Genomic DNA, 23,359 nt, shown 5'->3' with positions numbered 1-23,359 from the left:
AATCAGAGAAAAAGAATAGGGATATTTCACAATGCTTATCTATGCTGGGATTACTGATAAACTAAACAAACTGCATGCTCGTATAACATTAACCAAGGTTTACAGATAAGTCAATCATGACTGATTTGATGCAAAGCCTGGACGCTGTGATGCTGAACTTTTTTAACCTCAAGATTCGGGCAGACTTTGGCCAGTGCTGGTAGCAATACAAATAGCTCTTCGGATCTTTTGTGATCTGTATCTGCGTTAAGTACTGGTTCCATCACAAAGAAACGGTGCTGGAAATGTGATAATTACATTTATACCAAAATATGACAAGAAAAACCGAAACACTTGGGAATTTGGTTTAGTCATGAGAAAGCCTCATCAATATGTTTTATTTGCTCCAAACATTAACAATAATACTGTAGTTGTACTGTATATTAGGAGCTACATAAGAACATGAGTCACAGGTTTTCTTTTTGAACAGTATATCACTACTGTAATAAAGTTAAATTCTTGTATTGCAGTTTATAGCTGTGATTTCTACAAACCATGCATTTTACCAGTGGAAGGCTCCTCTGGTCTATGTAAGGTTATTTTAAAGTGAATGACATACTTGGGTAAATTTCACAAAGCTTGTCAAGAACATGCTTAGATCATATTTCACCCTCAAAAATATATATTTTGCATAAAAAATTAGGCAATTTTAGGACCTTTAAGGTTGGTTATTTTTGCATTTTGGATTATTTTTATGACACTTAAGCACATTCTACATTCTCATTACTGTAAGGCACTCGTATGTTTTATTTTTTAGTTTGTAATTTTAACTATAGATGAATATATTCCTGTCTGATTTTTAATAGACAACCATAACAATTTTTCATTGCTGTAATGGTCCCAAAAAGGCTTCCACTTCTTTATGCAAAAAGAAAAAAAAAAATAATTTTATATTATAATTCTTTCTCAGAACATCCAGCTGATACATAGAAAAATAATACAGTGTTTACGAAAAAGCTTGTCAGAGAAACCTGTATTTTACCTTTATAATTTAATTCAGAACTGAAGTATCAGCGCCTTCATGAAAACACCCCATTTGCAGGATGTGTGTCTTAGTTGTGTTGTACTTTCAGTGCAAGCGAAGAAAGGAGTCGCACATCAGTGCTTGCTGGTAGTATTACCTGATTAATTAATTATAATTAGCATGTGAATATGAGGCTGTCATGCCTATATAAATTAAGTTCTAATACTGTTTTTATCAATCATGGTATCAGGTATTTGATTGGTTATTCTACATAAACTGTTCCTCTTCAGAATGATCTACACTCCGATTGGTTTATGTGTCCTATAGCAGACTGAACAGGGGTAGAACCAGCCCTCTGGTCGCATGCAGCACGGCTGCTGGGAGAGCAGAAAAATACAGTGCTGTTAAATCCACAAAGAGAAGCTGCACAGCACCCAGCAGTAACATCCCGAGCATGTATCCCAGAAACAGCAGACTGTGCCAGTTGCCAAGAATCAGTGCCTTTGGTCCATCAGGGTGCAACACACATAGAAACCCTAATAAGAGGGTACGTGTCACTGTCAGAGTGTAGTAAAGGTCAAAGGTCGAGGTATGGCCTCGCTCCGTTTGGGAGACTTTGGCTAGCCAGGCAAGAGAGAGGCTGTGGAGGACAAGGCTGAGGGGAGAGAAGACATACTCCAGCGGCTCCATTGCATGAAGTCCTTTACATGCTGAAAAGACAAAAATTAATGACATAAAAAAATGGCCTATTCCTCTTCCCAGATATTTGAAGCAATCATGCACTGAAAAAATAATGCAGAAACAAATTTTAATTAGAAATTGCTAGTAAATTTCACAGCAGGGTGCATTTTTAGCACTGTTGGTTCCTTTTTTTTTTTTTACATTTTGAGAATATTCTTAAAGACCAGATGACTTTTAACAAACATTCTATTAACAATCCTGGAATAATATTCATATAACTTTGAAAGAACCTTGTATGAACATCAGTCATAGTTCTGAGAATGTTCCCTGAAAGCTGGGTAACAACTTCTGAGCTCACAACAGCTGCTTTTAAAGGTTTATATATTACCATTTATATATTATATTCGATAATTTTTACCCGACTGTTGCAAAGGACAGAAAGTAACATCAAATTAGACATGAAGAGTGTACCTGTGATGGTGACTGAGGCAAAAGTGAGCACAGTCAGAAAGCAGGAGACATGGATGGAGCCTGGCATACTCAGTGCAAACAGGTGACCCAAGCTCACACTGACCATTGGGAGGAAACGGGCGATTAGCGGGAACAGGCCAGAGTGGGAATAGGCTTCAGCCCATATGGCCAGAACGCACTGGACGCTCCCACAGACCGCCGGCACAAACAAACGCTCACCCAGCCTCAGTGAAAAAGGCTTCAGGTGGATCAGCCCCACACCGTGCAAAGCTAGCAGTGCCAGGAGATTTAAAAATACCTGAGTGGAAGGAAGCAAAAGCAAGAGGAAGTTCACATGCCTAAAAACACACTGGAGATTAAAACTTGATGCACAGTGCCATAAATAAGCATAGAGTTATATACCACTGACTTTTCATGTGTACCTAAGAAAACCACTTTCAGAGGACAATGATAAACATAAATGATAACATGACATTTAAGCAGAAACAGTTGTATCACACTATTTTAAACAACATTTGACCATCTCTATAACTATTATACATGCAGTTTTATGACCACATTGAATGCACTGAATATTTGTCACACTGCAATACTGAAAAAGTGAACTCCAAAAATGAATTATTGAGAAAAGGCATACAAATCTGCTCTTTCCCTTGTATATACAGTATAGCCAATGCAGATTGTGAGATTGCATAGAAAAGCTGGGATTCAAAATCTAATTTAAGCTGCTGTTTTACAACATGAAAATTAAAGGGAAGCTCTAATATGGTCAAAAAAGCATATACACGGTCCGGACAACTTCTACATGCGTCTACATTATACATAAATTCTGGTACATTCCATGTTTTCTAAAGTCACACAATATATTTCTATCAGCCAAGCTGCTATTCAGTGGAAAAATTTCCATTCAAACATGATATGTCAATTTGTATTATTTTAGGATTATGTCAAATGGACCATTATGTAAAGTTCTAAAGAGAATCGTGCATATATATCATATGATCAGTGTTAAGTATATCTCAGTGTGTACATAGATTGTTTGTAGGGTGTAAAGCACAAGCCAGGGCAGCTCTCTGAATAATCATTAGGTGTGTTATGACGAGGACTTTAAACTGGTGAATTCATTTTACTGTTTGTGTTTGAATGTTATGGCTGGCTATGTGTTCAAGATGCAAATGGAATATCAGGGGCTGACAAATGGAAGATTTGAGGTTAAAATGTATGTTTAAAGTGAGGTCAAAGACTGAGAATACTAGTGAAATATATATAATGTTTCATCATTTTAAAATCTTAAACGTTTGTTTATTTCCAAGTTTAAACAAACTGCAAAATTTCTTTGTGAGAAAATGACAGAATAGTTTATATTTTTTTAAGCTTTGCCTTAAATCTAATCTTTTCTGAATAACTGAATTAAATTAGATACCTTAAAACCAGTCTTATTTTATTGAGATTCTATTTATAATATCATTCCGATACTGCTATAGTTTCTATTAATATTTTAAATCAGTTTTTATTTTTATATTTTTTTCAGTTTTAATGATTTTATACATAATTTTAAACTAAATTAAAATTATTAATGTTGCTTTGGCAATTAGCTAAAATAATTTATATTTATTTCAGTTAACTTTTTTTTTTTCAAGTAACAAAAAAAATTCAAGTTTTTAGTTTTAGTTAAATGTGCAGTAGGAGATCTTGGAAAATGCTTACTGAAAGCGAACGTCCCACCCTCCCTGCAATCGCTGTCCAAACACACGCCCCTTGAGCGCATATACGCTCACAGACCAGAATACCAGAGACAACATTACTACAATAGGCCAGGGGCCTATCTGCAATTTAACCCATCCGAAGTGCACACACACAGCAGTGAACACACACAAACCATGAACACACAACCGGAGCAGTGGGCAGCCATTTATGCTGCCATGCCTGGGGAGCAGTTGGGGGTTCAGTGCATTGCTCAAGGGCACCTAAATTGTGGTATTGCCTGCCCAAGATTCAAACCCACAACCCTAGGGTTAGAAGTCAAACTGTCTAACCACTAGGCCACAACTTCCCCAAAGTGATGGCTTGACCCCGACGTGATTTGAACACACAACCTTCTGATCTGGAGTCAGACATGCTACCGTTGCGCCACGAGGATAACAATGTGCTTTTGGCAATATGATGCTTTAAACAACCGCTGGTCTGGTTCATTTGTAGGCAGTCCGGATTCAGTGCTAAGCCTTACATTTTATTTGGGAAACCCCCCCAAAATATATGTAATTTTTAAATACTGAATTTATACTGAATACTGAATACTGAGATTTGTGTCAATATTTTAAAACTCAACTTTCAAATATAACACTATTTTCAAACGTGCGTGTCGTCACGTCGTTAACATAATTGTGGGTGGGGCAGAAACTGACCAATCATTATTTTGACAAGTATGGTACTGTATGCACCCATAGGAAGAGGGGAAATTAAAAACTGCCTGTAATTGACCATGAAAAACTCCTGTTAAATATATTTTAAAGCACTTATATAAAGTTATAGTAAAACTATACATTTACAATTATTATCTTGTGATAAAAAAAATTCATCTGGAAAATTACCAGCTTCTCACTGGGTGAATGGCTGGAAAATGGGCCTTTGCCCACCTGGGCCCACCCATAGCTTCGCCACTGCAATAGGCTACATCAGCAGTTCCCAATTCCAGTCCTCAGACCGAATGAAAATTTGTTGGTCCTAAGTCTTCCACAGAATATATAAATACAGATAAATACATTTAGACCTCTTAACTTAATGAATACTATCGGGATTTGAAGAGATTTTAAACCAAGAATAACAAAAAACGTTTCTGAAGACAATCACCCATTGCACCTTTAACTATAACAACCCTATTTTAAAGTACCCAGAGCTTTCTACCATGACTCCAAATGTCTTAGAAGCCAGGAAAATCCTCTGATCATTAGTTATATAAGGCAGCTTTAAATTTGCATGTTCAATATTATAAAACTGACAAATAGTTGATAAAGATGTAGCTTTGTGTGCAAGGTACCTGTATGAATGCAAGTGGCACCGCATAAGGATAGTGATACTGGGGAAGGAAGATCCTGCTTACAAAACTGTGTAGTTTATCTGCCAGAGCATACACAATCACAGCCACCAGGGCTGCGATGACCAGCAGAAGTGGCACCAGAGGTTTACACACTTCATACACACAAACTCTCAGAGCATGCGGTGTATGCATCTGCCACCATGCCGAACTGAAACACACATAGACAGACAGTACATTGATTAAGCCTAAATAGTAAGTTTTAACCCTAAATCTAAGAATATCACATTAGAGGTACTGAAGTAATATAATGGCTTAATCTCACAAGCATTAATGATAAATATGTTAATTTATGGCTACTGTTCCCAGCACATTAACAAGCAAGTATTCATATTCATAAATTTCAACTGAGCTTTGTGGTCATTAAAACTTTCAGTCTCAAATAAATTTGTTCTCACCATCTGGACACCAGATTTTGCCAGGGGTCCATACTAGTGGTCCACCCACCCCAGGACCGGTGGAGTGGAATATGTTTATTTTATTTTATATTATTTTATTAACCCCTTTACAGCATCAGGATTTGGAGGACGGATGTAAAACTACCTGCACACACACACAAAAAAAAAAAAAACACTATTACAAACAAAAGTCTTCTAATATAGATTTTAGAATGTTTTTTTATATATATAAATAAATCAAAAGCAGCATAAATAGGCTATCATGGAGTACACTGACCATTATTTTTGCCCAGTGTAATCTTAATTTCAGCCATTAACACAAAAGACGTTGCTGTATGTCTTGTTTTGTCCTGTAATAAATAATGCCAATTAGTATTGTATGTGTAAAACACAAAGTCCAAAATCTTTTTATAGAAAATAACAGAATAGACATAATAGAATAGAACATTATAACGTATTATAAAAACATGATTAAAAAAGTAAGCCTTTAATCATTTATTTTCCCACCCATTTTTTTACTACACAAAATAGTAAAATAAAATAAAAACAAGTAAAATAAAAATAAAATATCAAAACGATAAGATAGACCAACTCACATCGTTCTATCGTCATGAGATCTTGTTATTCCTCCACGGACTGACTGACTGAAACCTGTTAAGTCTCTCATGAGGGACACGCACGAGTGAACTTTGACCCCGCTCACCCTGAGAATTTAAAAATACGAATTATTTGACCTGACTGTCGTCGGTGAGAGGTGTTTTCTCACCCGTTTATCCTGGATTTAGTCCTTCCGTTTCCCCTCTCTCTCGTCTATTGAGCGCAGTCAGTGTATATTTTTGTACCTGAGATAAGACTCTGGAGGACAAGCGGAGTTAATGATTGAATATGTCACGTCGCAGCATGAACGCGCATCACGTTGTTTGGTAAATATTTTTTCATTGCCGAAGCGGTTATCAGGTTGTGTACCAAACACACACAAAATTAACCAAGCTGGTGATTAACAATTTTAATGTTTTAAGCGTGTTAAAATATATTGTGTAGTAGGAGAATACAAGCGATTTCTAAAATGCTCTGGAACCTCCAAAATGTATTGGTTTACTGAAATTTTATGTTATGCTTGAAAGTTAATATGGCTTCCGTTTGAACTATGATCAAATGAATGCATTATAACAGAGTAAATAAAACATCCATTAGGTCTATGATTAATTACTAATAAAAGGACAAACATTTAAACATGAGGGCTTTTTTGAGGCTAGCAGCTGGATCCACAGAATAAATGAATAAATGTGGAAAAACAAGCACATTATATACAGGTGTGTGAGAATCCCACAACCCAGTACTTATTAATATATAATATATTAATAATAATATAAATATCAGTGAGAACATATCGATATGGTGACATCATCGTAGGCTATTATGGAATGGCATAGTGATGGTGGGTCAATAAATGAAAGGACATTCACCCTAAGTCATTATTTACTCACCCTTATGTCATTCCAAATATTCTAGAAAAAAAGAAATGGTTCCATTCGGGCTGTATGAGATAGTATTTTGTAGCTAGCAATACACTACCAATTAGAAAATAATTAATAACATAGTTTTCCTCTAGATTAAGTGGTTTAGCAAGCGCAAGGTTGGGGGTTTTGAATCCTAGGGAACAGATGTTAGGAGAAAATTGTTAGCCTGAATGCGATGTAAGTCACTTTGGATAAAAGCGTCTGCTAAAATGCATAAATTTAATTACTGTGATGTTTTTGTAAAGAATTATCTTATGGTCACAGAGGCTTAATTTATTTGATCAAAAATACAATAAAATATTATTAGAATTTAAAAAGAACTGTTTACTATTTTAAAAGTAATTTATTCCTGTGATGGGAAAGCTGAATTGTCAGGACTTTTTGATCCTTCAGAAATCATTCTAATATTCTGATTTAGTGCTCAATTATTATCAAATTATTGTTGGTGTTTAAATATTAATAATGGTTCTGATTATGATCAATGTTGAAAACTGATTCATGCTGCTTAATATTTTTTTGTAAACGGTGACGCATTCCTTGATGAATAGAAAGTTCAAAAGAACAGCATTTTTGAGATCGCAATCTTTTGTGACATTACAAATGTCTTGAGTGTTACTGTTTTTTAAAGCTTATTTAGCCCAAACTTTTGAATGGTATTGTATCATGATCCCCCCCGCCTGCCCAAAAATTAAGCAGCACTGTTTTCAACATTGATAATAATCAGAACTGCTTCTTGGGCACCAAATCAGCATATTAGAATGATTTCTGTAGGATCGTGTGACACTGAAGTATAAAGTAATGGCTGCTGAAAATGTAACTTTGCACAGGAATAAATTACATTTTAAAATATATTAAAATTTTTAGTTGTATTTTACTATTTTAAATTTCTGTTGTCTTTGCATTTTTTATCAAATGAATGAAGCTTTGGAAAGCAACATTTAAAAATTCATAATTATTACACTCCTTTGACCAGTAGCTAAATTTCGCCCAGAAAAAAAAGGTTTGGTTTGTTTAGATAAAGAAACTATTTGTATTATATTAAAAATATGTATGCATTTTGTTATTTGACTTTTATTCCTAAGTGTCTGCGTGTGACACTGACCTGTCATGGCCAGCTCACCCCCTGCTCATGTAGAGCACTTTACTGTCCCGCCTTACCCCGGCAACCCACTAAAATAAGGACCTGACAAAGAGGGAGGGAGAGAATAGAATGGAAAGAAAAATTATTGACACGGTGACATGCGCAGAACGATTTAACAAACACAGGGATGTAAAAATCTACACACTTTCCTGACTTTTTTTGGTAGATTTTGGATGTATCAGAGCAGAGAAATGCTGTAGGCAGTGTATATTTTGCATGGTGCTGGTTTGAGTGTGTGTATCAGGATAGTTGCATTCTCTCTCTTACCTTTGGGCCCATAGAAGAGAGAGAGACAGAGAGAGCGCTTTGGATCCTGAATGACTGTGTGTAACTGCTGATTACATATAGAGTGTTTACACATCAATTGCTAAATTTCTAATGTTTTTATGTTTTTGTGTGAAAGCTTATGATTCCTGCACTTCAAGAAAATGCAAATATAGAAAGAGGTTATGTGACCCCACAGCAGGTGTACAACCTCCTGAATGCTGAAGCGGCCATTCTTCACTGCATGATCCCTATTATACTGGACTGCGGCTCTGCAGAGAGGTAACAGTGATGCACATAAACACACATTCAGTGAAAGGACTGTGAGTGCTTCTGTTTTTTAAGTTTAATGGTAACTAACTAGTGTGTGTGTGTGTGTGTGTGTGTGTGTAAATTAATATAAAAATATTATTTATAAATACAATTTATAATATGTCAAATAAATGACAATATGTGTAATAGGTAACACCTTATTTTGATAGTCCACTTTAGACATTTTACTAAATTATTATTATTAATATTATTAGCCTATTATTACAAATTAAATGATTATTATAAAAGGTATGTTTATGTAAATATAATAAAACTATTTATATTATTTATATTTATTATTTTGTTTATCTTAATTATTATAATTATGTTGATTGGGCAGTTTTATTAGATTTAATAATAAAAATAACTTAGTATTATTTACAACAATGAAAATAATGTTACAATAATGTATAATTATAAAATAATGAAATACAATAATGGTTCTCCTGGAGTCAGAGCGTCGCTCCCTCACCATCTATCCCTCTGAAATCCTGCAGGGGGCGCTGTACCAGGGCTCTGCCTCACAAGCACATGACTATCCTATCAACAAAAACCTCCACATCACACATGTGGTCAGTGCCACAGCTGAAATCTCAGATGCCTTTCCGGCTGTTTTAAGCTATCTTTGGCTTCGGCTAAGTGATGACACACAGCAGGATCTTCGGCAGACCTTTCCAGAAGCTTCTCGGTTCATTGCTGAGGCTTTGCGGGGAGCACCAGAAAAATTATTTGACAGACTGAAGAAAAGCTTTGTTCATCATATGATGACTTAAAGACAAACATCCATTAATCTGACACAAATGGGCATTTGTGGATGGCCTTATTCCAATAAGAATGGAAAACGTAAAATAGAATATATCAGGGAATACTAGAGAATATATTTTATCATAAGCCAAAGAAATAAGACAAATATCATTATACAAATGCTATTTTTCATATTTGTTCAAAACTAGCAAGATTAACGTTCAAGTAGGAGGAGGGGGTAAAAAGCAAAAAAGTAATTGTTTTTGATGTGATTTCACTGTTTAAATGGGTGCAAAAATTATGCCTTTTTTAATTTTAGGATGAGGGACTAAAGGTGACAAAATTTGTGTCCAGATTAGGTTTGTAATGATATAAATGTTTTGTTTTTAAGCTTCTTCCAATATAGGAGAGAGATCTATTGACAAAAAGGCAATAAAGTAACTAAAAAACAAGTTTGAATCAGTGGAGAAAACACAAACTGCACAGAACAGCTGCAGTCTGCAGTGTTGGACCTTTTTCTGCCCTTAAAGATTTACACTGAGGAAGAAAAGTTTGGAAACTCACAGGATAATGCCAAATTCTTTTTCGTAGAAGAGCCAGATGTTTGGATGTTTGGCTAGTGTTGGGGTGACAGAGCATTACAAGACATCATAATGGATAGAAAAAATAAATACTAATTGACGAAAAAAATACCGAAGACAACTCTCAAAGGATTGTGTTAAAATATTTCTTATTATTTTTATTTTGTAAATGAGCATTTAAAAAGCATTTGCATTTTTTTTTTATTTTGAAATGCTTAATATTTTTCTTTAAAAAATCTTAATGTCTCTATTATGCCATGGTTTCACAAACAAAACAGAAAAAGTACTTTAAATCTTTTATAGCTCAATGTTAATTTGTAAAACAAAGGTTGCATTCAGAATTGAAATCAGAGGGAAATAACTTTAAAGATAGATAGCAGCTGCCACTTTATTTAACTCACAATAATAAATCTCAGACAGTTGTTAGAAATCAAAATGAGAGGAAGCAACAGAGAAAGACAGAGTGTTAGAGGAGAAAGAGAAAGAAGCATCGAATCCTTTTTTTTGCACAGAAAAAAAAATCCATCTGGAAGTAAAAAAAAATAAAAAAAGGCTTTCCATTTTTTTTTTACTGCATATTCATTATGCAACACAGAGCTATGAAATACAAAAGATAAAATGAGTAATACCTAAAAGTGAAATTAGAGCATAAAATATGCAACCTTTATTGACACATAATGGCATGGTTTACCTAGAAATAATTTTCAGAAAATGTACTCCCCTTCAGGCCATCCAATATGTTGGGGGAATTTAGCATTAGATCATTGCTCACTTGATCCTCTGCAGTGAATGGGTGCTGTCAGAAAGAGATATAAAAACACCACAATAATTCACGTTCAATTAATGTAAGTAATCCACAAGCTGAGTTCTCTATCCATAAGATCTTGGGGTGAACTATTTCTTTAATGAAGGATGCATAATGGATTCTACATAAGTAGTATTATTATTATTAAATCTATATGTTGGATAATTTTAGTAGATACAATGTCAGTACAAACTATTATTAGTACAAACTAAATAAATGTGCATCCAAACTCTGTAAAACTTTTACACCCCCAGCTGTATCAAGTACCACATCATAAGGATGGCCCTTATGGAATGTGAAGTAGGAACTGTACCAGGCGCATGCGCAGTTTAATTCCTCCTGGTTCCATGAGTTAGGAAGAGTGTGTGAGAGTCTGCACGTAGCGGAATCCCCTCCGCCAGAGGGCGAGAAGAAGAGCAGCCTCTCAGATCGATAAAGCCTAGCTGCACACCACAAGCATCGTAAACACAGCACAGTTCTTTATCCATGCTGAGCTCCCCATCTCATCAGCATCTCTAGAGCAACATCTGGATCGATTCACTGTTTCTCTGCGCGCGGTGACAGCCTGAAAGGTAAGAGGATATTTACTTTTCAACCTCTTTCAGGAAATTTCGTTTGGTTTATTGTTAAAATATTCATTGTTGCAATGCTTTTTTTCCCCATCGGTACAGCAAATGGAAGTTGATACCAGCAATACAAACATAACAACTTCCTTTGATAAAATTGATATCTAAAACAGTTGAAAAACAGTTGAAAATATGGCTCACGTGCACAAGTTTATCTTGCACTCATTCTTCAAAGTACACAGTAATACAGTCACAATAGTGATTGAATCTTTAGGAAAAAATAGTTTCATGCTCTTCAAGCGAATAGATGTTAGACTTCGGATTTAGTTTTTCATACGTGACAAGCTTTTCCAAGTTTTTATTTATTTAGTTTTTTCTTATGAAGAATAAGTATGTGCTCTAAAGCGGAACTGGACAAGGCAAACGAACATTACATTATTTGCAGCATTGTAAATTGCGAAATAATGTTACAAAAACGTTACAGTGTTTCTCTGCGTCAAGCACGTTTCGTGGACAGACACGATGCTGCAGTGAGTAGAGTATTCCGTGTTCAGTCCCATCTAGACTACTGCACAGATTTTTTTAAATGTCTTTTCTTTTGGCATCTGTTAGCTTATCTGTTAACTTTGAAGAGCTTGCAGTCCGGTTCTTCTCGAGTTTTCGAGGGGGCGGGGCGAAGACGTGGCAGTTCCGTGGCTCTACACCCAATGAACTGCGGTCGGCTTCCATACTGGACCCTCACGAGCTCACGCACTCCACTCGGGTCTGTCCTGGAATTATGCGGGACCTTTTGAACTAGTGTATGTAAATTGTAAGAAATTAATGAATAGTGCTGTAATCCAAGTAAATATTTCTATAAGAAGATATGTTAGACAAATAGGCCTATGGGCAAAACTGTAAATGGTGTCTAAAAGGATGGGGATGAAAAATTAAAGTTAGCCATTGCTTGAGAACTGACAGTGAGTGAGAACTCACTTTGATATTGTGATGATATTGATCATTGACAATTCATCAAAAACACTGCTAATACTTGTTTCAACCTGGCTTTTGGTTAAAAGGATATTACAAAAGATTAACAGGATAGTTATAGTAGCATAGAAAGTGATATTAAGGGACACAGGAAACAATAATGAATTAGGCTATCAGCAATATATTTGATTAGATGAAAGTAAAAAAAAAAATCTGAAAAGTTGTAATTGCAAAACATGATTGAAATCACAAATTTTCTTAAGATTAGGTTTAAGGTGTGTGTGTTTTTTTTTATTTTAGGTTTAGGTTTATGAGGTTTAGAGAGGAGTATTCTGGGAATTAGTTCTGACTTGAATTCCCTTGATCTCTTTGAATAGTTAAGAAAGTTGACAATGTTCTAATGCTAGATGTTACCTTTGAAAGTCAATTATTTGATTTAAGATTTTAATTTCTATGTAGATCTTTCTTCTCTATGTTGAGGCATGCGAGTTCACATGCTACATTGTATCCTTCATGATGATCTTGAACCCTTCATCTTATTTTGACATGTGGCATCACCAGTAGTTCATGTAAGATGCCTGCTGGTTCAGACAGGTTCCTTCTACAGATCACATGAGCAAGCACAGCAGAGCAGGTCCCTTAAGTGCAAAACCTCTGCATATTGTTATGTGTCAGGTGCTTTTTGCATACCATGACACATCTGCAAAATATTAAACTCTGATATACATTTAAGATGCACATTTTTAACTGATAATACAAGATGTGCTTATGATTTTGTTTGTAACAGCTTTGTGTGGATCTCTCAGTGTGTGTAAGTTTAATCAGGATATTTGTCTAATGAGGCATTCCCTTTGCCCCGAGGCTTTCCCCTGGTCGCTGTAGTTGTCCTTTTTAACAAACAAATGTGACATCTTGTTTATACATGTTCACACTGGCTTAAGCACACAAAAGGGATTTTCCCACAGGCCTGGTGTGGTGCTCTTTGTTTGCCCTCTGGATTCCGCCTTTGTGCCAAAATTCTGATCCAGCAGTGTCCACTCTGCAGCCATGTGTATCCAAATGGGTGTGCACTGGGGGTTATGGAAACCAAAACCAAATTTATCAATGTATTTTCAGTGTCTTAGTTGGTTCAGTAATGCATTGTCCTTGCCCTGAGAGTTGGCTGTCGTATCTGATTGTGTTAACACCTAAAAACGAAGATTATTATTTTTCTTTCTTGACATCATCAGGAAGATGCATTGATGCATCCCATATGACACTCTCTGTTTCTCTCAGGATGGCTTTGTGTTGGTTCCTGTTGAGTTTCCTCTTCCATTCCCTGTATGCCCACAATGACTTCTTCACTTCTATAGGTGAGTTGATCTTCCATGGTTTTGTTCTGTATTGTATCCATTAGGCTATATATCATGCCAAACATACGAAACTTGCAGGAAATGCTAGGGGTCATTCAAAGATAGCATTGATTGTTTTTTATTTTTTATTTTGCAAGCTACATATATGTATAAAGCATTCAGAAAAATATTGAATTTGACTTTTTGACTTGTAGGTCAGATGACAGACCTACTGTACACAGAGAAGGACCTGGTGACATCACTTAAAGAATACATCAGACAAGAGGAAAATAGACTAGAGCAGGTCAAAGAGTGAGTAAATGCACGTTCAACATGTCTGTCTGCTTGGGTAGTTGAGATTGTCTTTTGACTCATAAATAACTAGACAGCTGGTGAATATTCTGCTTCTTTTCCGGCAACAGCTGGGCAGACAAACTGGACTCACTGACAATCACAGCCACGCAGGACCCTGAGGGATACCTGGGACACCCGGTCAATGCCTTTAAGCTGATGAAACGACTCAACAGTGAGTGGGCTGATCTGGAGAGCCTGGTGCTGAAAGACACTGCCAATGGTTAGTGACAATGAAAACCTGACATAGTAATTAGTGATGGGTAGAATTATATTATAAATCTCTTTTAAAAAGATATTTATTTTTATGTTGGGCTACACCTGAATGTTTCCGATCTCTCTCTCTCTCTCGCTCTCTCTTTATCTCTTTGTGCGAGTGATGTGTGTGTGCGTTTGTGTGTGTCAATTAAAGTAGCACATTAATAAAGAATGGTGTTTAAACTGACTTGGAAGTACCTGTGAATTAAACAATTTTAATGCATACCTGCCAGCCAATCAGAATGGAGTATTCAGAAATACCATAGAAAGACTCAAAATGTTACATGATGTTAAGCTATTCATGTGCTGATATTTGACTTATTGTTAATTTACTAAACAATGACTGTTTCATTTCGTTTTGTATCCATCAATTGTCCCCATCCACATGACAGGAAATATCTATATAACATTTTCAGGTTGAATTTATAGCAGAAATAACAATATTTATTTATAATAACGATGGTACGATTTAAGTGTTTTTTGTTTGTTGTTGTTGTTTTATTAATTAACTGTTTTTCATTTGAATATACTTTAAAATGTAATTTATTCCTGTGATGGAAAATCCGTCACTAGTCTTCATCGATACATGTTTTATGTATAGATTTCCTGTGGCTCAGTGATAGAGCATTGCGTTAGCAGCGCAAAAGGTTGTGAGTTTGATTCACATGTAAAAAATGTTAGCCTGAATAGGTCGCTTTGGATATCTAACCTTTTTATCCCCAAGATAACAAGCCTCTCTTCCCTGTTTGTTTTCTTTTGTAGGGTTTATTTCTAATCTGACCGTCCAGAGACAGTTTTTCCCAACAGATGAGGACCAGACAGGAGCAGCCAAAGCTTTGCTTAGATTACAGGACACATACCAGCTGTCTGCCAACACCATCTCTAATGGAGACCTGCCTGGTGAGCAATCGTACATGTCTGTGTGTTTATGCATTCCAGACCGTGCATTTCTTTATCAAGTACATCACGTTATTACAGTCTGTGTGAACTCTATGAGAAGCAACATGCTATGTCTGTGATAAGTGGCGTAGATATCTCTTTGAAAATCTTTGTAAAGTTCCTATGGGATATAGTGATAAAACCTGTGCCATTTAAATAAAATATGTATATATGAAAACGCCAGTGGCCAGTTGTTACAATCCATCTTGTTTACACCTGAAAGAAATGTTTGTTTTAAATGTGTATCCACAGATGGTTATTTAGAAAAGTAACCCTACTTGTAGCATAATGGTTGATTGACATTTGAGAAGGCGGTCATTTGGGACAGCAGTGAAATAGACCTCTTAAAAATATCATTATAATCATATTAGTTTCATTATAGTTAGAACAAAGAAAGTGAATATTTAATTCTTGAACCATTTGTTTTCATATGTGTGTTTTCATATGTGTGACCTCAGGTGTTGTGCACAAGAGCCGGATGACAGTGGCAGACTGCTTTGAGCTGGGCAAGATTGCTTACTCTGAGGCAGATTATTATCACACAGAGCTCTGGATGGCTCAGGCCCTCACACAGCTGGATGAAGGGGAGGAATCCACCATAGACAAGGTCACAGTCATGGACTACCTCAGTTATGCCATCTACCAGCAGGGCGAACTAGAGCGAGCCCTCGAGCTCACCAAGAGGATGCTGAAACTAGGTGAAAAAAACTTTTTTTTTTGGTTAAAAATGATCCAAAATCAATTACTGAGCAAGTACATAACCAATCAGTGTTCAAAATAATGTTGATGTTGAAATATGAGAACAAAGTATAACAATAATAGTAATTTGCATGGTTTGACGTGATCCGAGCTATCTTTGCGATTGTTAGATTTAATCACCATTAGTAGTGCCATTTATTGTAAAACTTTCCATTGGTCAGAACAACACTGGCAGACTTGCTTACTTGATGTTTTCTGGTTAAACTTCTTATTTTGGACATACTTCTATGTCGATCAGACCAACCAAAAAAAGTTTCGAAAATGAAAATAGGGAATCGATTTTAACCAAATATGTACACTATTAATTTTAAAAGAATAATAAAATAATATATATATATATATAGATGTAACAAAACTCACAAACAAGCAGAAAAAGAAAATACAGAATTCCGAAAGTGCAGTAGACTTACGAATGCTTTTGTTATTTTATTATATATTCATTTTTTTATTCCTTTTCATTTTAGAATGTTTGTACTTAAACTTATTTATTTCAGTTAGTTGTCAGGGCAGCATTTCAAATTTTCCTTTCTTTTCTTTTTTAAAAAGTTATTCTTGTAATATTTATATTTATTTCATGTTTTAATGCATTTTTTTTAATATATTTTTTGTTTTAGGTAACACTTTTATAGTTTAAAATAACAGAACTGGCCAAATGTAATCTTTAGAAAATCTTAAAATAAATATTAATGTTTTATTTTATAGATTATTATAACGCTCTCATGTCTATAGCATTTAAAATGTAGCATTTAACACTAATTTAAAATGAGTTTTACTTTTAATGTTTATTTTTGATCTGTTTAGTTAAATTATTATTGGCTTGTAGGGAACGGCCAGAAGAGTTTGGTTCCAAAACGCGATAAACGCCATTTAAAAAAATAGTGTTTCCACCAAAATCAGTATTATATCTGGTTTGTATTTAATAGTTAACTTTTAATTTTACATAAAATGTGATATTTGGGGAGTTATTAGGTCATGTTTTCTCCAAATGCCAGTCTCCCTTTTTAGCAGAATGCGATATATCCTCTTAACCAATCACAGCGCACCACTCCACACACTCCAGACAGTAATTACGACGCTTTAAATACACCTGGCATCGTAGTTTTCCTAATCTACTTTGTACTTTGTGATCAACAAACAAGGGGTGCACACTAAATCACATGTGATTTTAATGCGCATCTTGTCAGTAAAGCCGATTCTGTGATTAATAGTACCGGTAAATCTCCATCACGTGCTTTCAGATGGAAATTATTCAGATGCATTTAATACACAGAGCCATAGATCACTGACAAGCTACGCTATATTGCGGTCATTAGATTGTTTTTATTAATGCCATTTATGTTTTTGTTAATACAGCACATAGCCCTGGCCATCTAAATGAAACATGGCAAAGATTAATGCACAAATGACCTGTGGCTATTGCCTACATAGGAAATAACCTTGCCTGGGGTGATTATTACTATAGTTTGAACTAACTTGCCCTAAAGGGACTTTCATGACATGGAAATGATGACTGAAAAAAAAATATATATAAAATATATATATATAATATAAAATATATAAAAATATATATTTTTTTCCTTGTAAAAAACTTGTAATTGCTTTTGTGTGTGTGTGAATCTCAGACCCGAATCACCAGAGGGCCAATGGGAACCTAAAGTACTTTGAGTTCCAGCTGGAGAAGCAGAGAAAGCCAGAGTCCGAGAAGGAACAGGAAGATATAAAAAAAGAGAAGAAAGTGCTGGACAAACGTGACGCTCAGAGGAAACGGTCCAAAGACCCTCTGCCAGAGAGGAAGAAATATGAAATGCTGTGCCGAGGAGAGGGAATCAAACTGGTGAGCAGAAGTTTTAAAACATGTTTTGTTTTACTCTTCACATGTTTTAAATTCTCGCTGATTTTTTTCTTTCGCTTTTTTTACTCGCAGACACCCCGCAGACAGAGTCGACTGTTTTGCCGCTACTTTGACAACAACCGCAATCCGCAGTTGCTTTTGTCTCCAGTGAAGCAAGAAGATGAATGGGACCGCCCACATATCGTTCGCTATCATGACATCATCTCTGACAGTGAGATCAAGACAGTGAAGGAGTTGGCAAAACCCAGAGTGAGTTGTGCTTTCTCAGGTTATGCTGTTTTTTAAATTTATTTTTTATTTAAATTAATTTGAGTTTTTCTATTTAAAATTCAAATAATGACATTTACAAAAAAATTGTAGATGCATATTATACATTTTTGATTATAATTTTCTTAGACAGTGTCTTACATATATGAATCTCAACAACCTAAAATCCTATTTAGAGTTTTAGGGTCTACTGTAGGGGTTTTGTAAATATGAGTGAGGGTTGAAAATGGTTTAGAGGAGCCTGTATAATTCTTATCTGGCTCCTCAGCTCCGTAGGGCTACTATATCCAATCCCACCACGGGCGTGCTTGAGACCGCCCCCTACAGGATCAGTAAGAGGTAAGGCAGTCACTGTGCGAGTCTAGAACTCCTCCAGCAAAAGGAACCGTCGTGTCCTATCCGACCCTCAGAATCTGAGAACTCCTTAGCAGAAACAATGTAAAACATAGTAAATCCTAGATCACAATTGCTCAACTAATTGCTATTAAAATTTATATTAGATAACAAAAAAAAAAGTTTTAAACGTAAAATTATTTTCTTTAAAAGTATTGTTTAATAGCGTACTGAAATTTGGAATCTAAAACATTTCAGTTAATCACTAATAAAATTTGCATCCATCCAGTTTTTAAATGAGAAATCAATAAAATTATATTTAATTTTCTTTAAAAGTATCATTAATAGCATACTGAAATCTAAACTCTAAAATATTTCATATCATGTTAACAGGCACTAGCTGTGACTGTATTTTTGTAAACACACGCACTAGATATTGCTTTCATGCTGAGGAGTTGTCCGCCCTGCTTTGCTGTCTTCTTGTCATATGGTGCTGGATAAAAGAAAGAAAGAGTAAGAAATTCTCTACTTTGTTACTTTTTCTTGCAGTCGTTGTCATGTGGTCTGTGCAGAGGGCTTGAACAGGGACAGAGCGATGTGAAATTACAATTTGAAAGTTTAGGATTTAGTAACTCTTATTCATTTATGCTAATAAATATGACTTGAGGAGTCAAAACTGATTTAGAATTTGGCATCGTTGCTGGTGTACAGTTCTGTCCCTGCTCTTTATATAGCTTAATCAGTTCCGAAAATGACATTAATGTGACCTCTCTTTCTCTTTCTCTCTCCCTCTCCCATTCTCTTCTCTTCTCTTCATTCTTTTTATTTGCATTTTCCTTGTCCATGTTTTTGTGTGTTCTTGCTCCTCTTCCAACCTTTGCTCTCTCTGTTTCCTCTTTACTTTGTGTAATGGTGAATAGCTAAAGCGAGCAACTGTGCACGATCCCATTACGGGAAAACTGACCACTGCCCAATACAGAGTCTCCAAGAGGTAAGGGATCAAAAGGTAATAGGTCAAAACATCCTATCCAAAATCATAATCATCTTCATCATCTCTAGAGAGCCCCCTTAAATTCATACTGTGTTCGGAAACTGGATTAAGCCCAAAAAACCCAACCTTCAGTTGGCTGTAAATTAGCCGTAGAAGGTTTGGTTGCCCACTTTCACAGGCAACAGATGTTGGAGTCTTTCCTCTACTACACTCCCGTTCATATTTTGACTATTTGAAATATTTGAGAATCGATAAATAAATAATTGTGGATGCACACGTACAGCACAGCACCTTGAGTTTCTGCTTGACAAGCCCCTGGAGTCTGTGACCTAAAATATATTTTTTAATAGAGCTATACATAGTTCTGTTGTCTCACTTGCATTTCCACCCACACCAGAGTGGTTTAACTTCTCCTAGTTATTATGAGTGTGTATGTTTGAGAACTCACGTCTCAGCATGGGCAGACAGGGTGGAGTCGCTGGAATACTCAAAGCTTCCTTTCACATTTTTTTAAATCCTTTTATTCAGCAAGGACACATTAAATTGAAAAAAAGTGATAGTAAATGTTTATTTATAATGTTCTGTTTCAAATTAATTCTGGTTCACCAAATCAGTATATTAGAATGATTTCTGATCGATCATGTGACTGACGACTGGAGTAATGACTGCTGGAAATTCAGCAATGCCATTAAAGAAATAAATAGCATTTTTAAATCTATTAAAATAGAAAACATTTGTTTTAAATTGTATTCATATTTCACAGTATTACTGTATTAATTGTTTTATTTAATCAGTGTTGTAGGTATCAGTTAGCAATGACTTCTTGGGGAAAACATGCTTAAGTTTAATGTTTTTGCTGATTTACTGTACAATAGCCGAGGGGTCTCTCTCTTTCTCTCTCTCTCTCTCTCTCTCTCTCTCTCTCACTCTCTTGAATGAATTCACTGTTGCTGATTTCCTTTACTATGATATTCATAAAGAGTGAACTAATTTTGCTGACTGCTGTCTCCTGTTTTTAATACCGTTTTCCACTCTTCACCTGTTTGTCCGTTTCCACAATCGAACATTTTCACATTCAGAACTAAATCAAATCAGTTAAAACATTTTATTGCACGTTAAAGATCTTTTCACCACAGACATGATGTAAAAACGTCTGAAAATGATTCATGTGCATGTTGTGGCATGTGTTTGGTCTATTATATAAAATGTCATTTTAATGTTTAATTTTCTTTTTCAACTTCACTCATTTTCCTCATTCCAGCGCTTGGCTGTCTGCATATGAGCATTCTACGATTGAAAAGATTAACCAGCGTATCGAGGATATAACTGGCCTGGAGATGGACACGGCAGAAGAACTGCAGGTAAGAGAGGCTTTTCACATAATCAGCCGGTAAGATGCTTCAAGCTTAATGGCACATTCACGTAACAATAATCCACCCATTGAAATTTTGCTTTGTTGAAAATGTTGTCATAATCAATGTTTTTCATCTAAGGTTGCAAATTATGGAGTTGGCGGTCAGTACGAACCTCATTTTGACTTTGGAAGAGTGAGTACCTGTCCTTCTTTCACAGATAAAACCGCCACGCATATCAGACCTTTAAATCAGCAAAGCATTATTATATTGTTTATATACAAAACTGTTCAAAGGTTTGGCGTCAATGCATTTTGATTCAGCAAGGACACATTAAATTGATTAGAAGTAACAGTAAAGACATTTATAATGTTATATAAGATTACTACAGTATTTAAAAAAAATAAATACGTTTTTGATTAAATTAATGCAGACTTGATGAGCATAAGCTTTTTTTTTTTTTTTTACTTTTAAAACAATCTTTCAGAAATCTTTAAAAACTTTTGAACAGTAGTATCTCCTGTTATTCACACTGTGTTTTTTTTATATGCACAGAAAGATGAACCAGATGCCTTTAAAGAACTCGGAACAGGAAACCGAATCGCCACTTGGCTCTTTTATGTAAGTGACCTGTTTTTCACATGCACACACTTTATATAACACTGTCAACACACACTGTTACTATAATATATCATACGGTTTTATGGTCTCCAGCATGATCTATATCATGTCTGATGTTATAACTAAATATGCTTGTTAAAATGCTTGTTACAAATTGTAATGTAAAATTATACATATGCTGTACAATCATGACTTTTAATATGTTGCAGATGAGTGACGTGTCAGCAGGCGGCGCTACAGTCTTCACAGATGTCGGAGCAGCAGTATGGCCTAAAAAAGTGAATAACCATTAACAATAAATTTTCATAATTTGTAAACTTAGTTGATTTATTTTACTATTCACTCCCTTTGGTTGTTATCTTTCAGGGTACAGCAGTGTTCTGGTATAACCTTTTTGCCAGTGGAGAAGGAGACTACAGCACAAGACATGCTGCCTGTCCAGTATTAGTAGGCAGCAAATGGGGTGAGTCTGTAGTAAATATGGCATTTATGTATTATTCTCTTAATTAGCTGAGAAGCAAGTATGTAAAAGTAAATGCTTGGCTGACAACATCTGTAACTTACTTCTTTTATTCTTTTCCTCCAGTATCAAACAAATGGATACATGAACGAGGTCAAGAATTCAGACGGCCCTGTGAAATCTCAGAGGATGAATGATAAATTCCTTTCTTCCTTTACTCCCTGTTTAGTGTCATGGTGTCAATTTTGGTCAGTATGGGATGAGTGTCTGTTCAAGGAGCGAATGACTGTGCATCAGCCTATGCAGTTTTTCTATTGCCGTGCTCTACTATCCCAATATTAAACTCAGAAATGTTGTGAGGTTTTTAGGCAGCAACATACCGTGACCATTTTAGTTTATTTATTAAGAATTGATTTTTAACTTCTGTCTTGTCTTAACAGACTTCAGTTTTTTTTACGTCTTTCATTTAAACCACTGAACACCCATTAACCTTCGTGTAACTGTTACAGGAACACAGCAAACTGCAAGACCAACCTTTTAAGACCAAAAGATCTGTTACAAAAATATGTTTTACAAATCCCTGAAACAACTACAAAAGTACCAAAGAGTATTTTCTTTATTCCTGAGGCCAGTGCGAACAACTTTAATTTGTATTTGTTGTCTTTTTTCATCTTTTTTTTGTTGTTGTTGTACTCGTGCGTATGGATGTGTGATAGTTTTCTACAGAAATAAATTCTATGCTCTCAGTCTCGGTTGTCTTTAGTTTGCCTCAGTTTATAAGTAATCATGATATGTGTGAGCACATTTAAGAACGATGCAAGATGGTCTGGAGAAAAATGCTGTTGACTGGCCATTCTTGAAGTTATTCTGAGATTGATTTTCAAGCAGAATACAGTAACAGGTATGTCTGACTGAATAAGGAATCTCCTATTGCAAATTGTATTATCAGCATAACAATTTAGGTTAAAAGTTGAATGAAAAATGTGGTATTTTCCCCTTTTGCTTTAATGAGCATCACTTGAGCTGCATGAATTTCATTTGTGTAAAGGTAAACATACACATATTAAAATACACATTCTCCAGCATAATTTGAGATTTCCCCCCGCTCCCCCATTCTTACTGCAATGGTGTAGTCCAATTTCCTGTTCAACCGGTGAAAAGAGACATTTTCTGCATTGGCTTGATTGTAAAATTGGAACTCTTTTGCTAAGTTAAAGTAATATTCAGTTTTTCAAAGGAACTGAATATTACACAACACCGTTCAAGCAACTGCCATTAGCTCTTTATTTCCAGGCA

General features: G+C 35.4%; 2 protein-coding genes across 4 annotated transcripts; one reads left to right on the top strand and one right to left on the bottom strand.

Moving 5' to 3' along the window:
- Positions 1 to 340: 340 nt before the first annotated feature.
- Positions 341 to 6,449, bottom strand: LOC113094597 (uncharacterized). The gene is made up of 6 exons (XM_026260196.1): positions 6,244 to 6,449; positions 5,925 to 5,997; positions 5,648 to 5,792; positions 5,193 to 5,400; positions 2,156 to 2,453; positions 341 to 1,713 (listed from the first exon to the last, which is right to left on the bottom strand). The coding sequence occupies exons 3-6, from the start codon at positions 5,677 to 5,679 to the stop codon at positions 1,325 to 1,327; spliced, it is 927 nt and encodes a 308-aa protein (XP_026115981.1). The 5' UTR covers positions 5,680 to 5,792; positions 5,925 to 5,997; positions 6,244 to 6,449; the 3' UTR covers positions 341 to 1,324.
- Positions 6,450 to 11,424: 4,975 nt separating this feature from the next.
- LOC113094596 (prolyl 4-hydroxylase subunit alpha-1-like) lies at positions 11,425 to 22,809 on the top strand. Of its 3 annotated transcripts, none has more exons than XM_026260194.1 (15): positions 11,425 to 11,586; positions 13,825 to 13,901; positions 14,096 to 14,192; positions 14,303 to 14,454; positions 15,252 to 15,389; positions 15,887 to 16,126; positions 17,810 to 18,021; positions 18,112 to 18,288; positions 19,560 to 19,630; positions 20,892 to 20,991; positions 21,124 to 21,177; positions 21,538 to 21,603; positions 21,813 to 21,881; positions 21,970 to 22,066; positions 22,190 to 22,809. In XM_026260194.1, exons 2-15 carry the CDS (start codon positions 13,826 to 13,828, stop codon positions 22,258 to 22,260), a joined length of 1,620 nt encoding a protein of 539 aa, XP_026115979.1. In that variant the 5' UTR covers positions 11,425 to 11,586; position 13,825; the 3' UTR covers positions 22,261 to 22,809. The 3 variants fall into 3 exon arrangements, with proteins under 3 accessions (XP_026115979.1, XP_026115978.1, XP_026115980.1); XM_026260193.1 differs by lacking the exon at positions 19,560 to 19,630 and adding an exon at positions 18,575 to 18,645; XM_026260195.1 differs by lacking the exon at positions 19,560 to 19,630 and adding an exon at positions 18,575 to 18,645 and having other exon boundaries at positions 11,447 to 11,575; positions 13,822 to 13,901.
- Positions 22,810 to 23,359: the final 550 nt, after the last annotated feature.

Source organism: Carassius auratus, unplaced genomic scaffold (genome assembly GCF_003368295.1).
Source record: "Carassius auratus strain Wakin unplaced genomic scaffold, ASM336829v1 scaf_tig00215410, whole genome shotgun sequence".
NCBI lineage: Eukaryota > Metazoa > Chordata > Actinopteri > Cypriniformes > Cyprinidae > Carassius > Carassius auratus.
This window is presented reverse-complemented; position numbering and strand designations above follow the sequence as displayed.

Bases quoted from the DNA above. Each gene is read 5' to 3' on its own strand.
- LOC113094596 (XM_026260194.1), top strand. From the start codon at position 13,826: ATGGCTTTGTGTTGGTTCCTGTTGAGTTTCCTCTTCCATTCCCTGTAT. The intron at 14,193-14,302 runs GTGAGTAAATGC...TTCCGGCAACAG, and splicing joins AGACTAGAGCAGGTCAAAGA to CTGGGCAGACAAACTGGACT. The intron at 19,631-20,891 runs GTAAGGGATCAA...TCCTCATTCCAG, and splicing joins CAATACAGAGTCTCCAAGAG to CGCTTGGCTGTCTGCATATG.
- LOC113094597 (XM_026260196.1), bottom strand. From the start codon at position 5,679: ATGGACCCCTGGCAAAATCTGGTGTCCAGATG. The intron at 5,401-5,647 runs GTGAGAACAAAT...TGTGTGTTTCAG, and splicing joins CAAAATCTGGTGTCCAGATG to TTCGGCATGGTGGCAGATGC. The intron at 2,454-5,192 runs GTACCTTGCACA...CCTTCCACTCAG, and splicing joins TGCCACTTGCATTCATACAG to GTATTTTTAAATCTCCTGGC.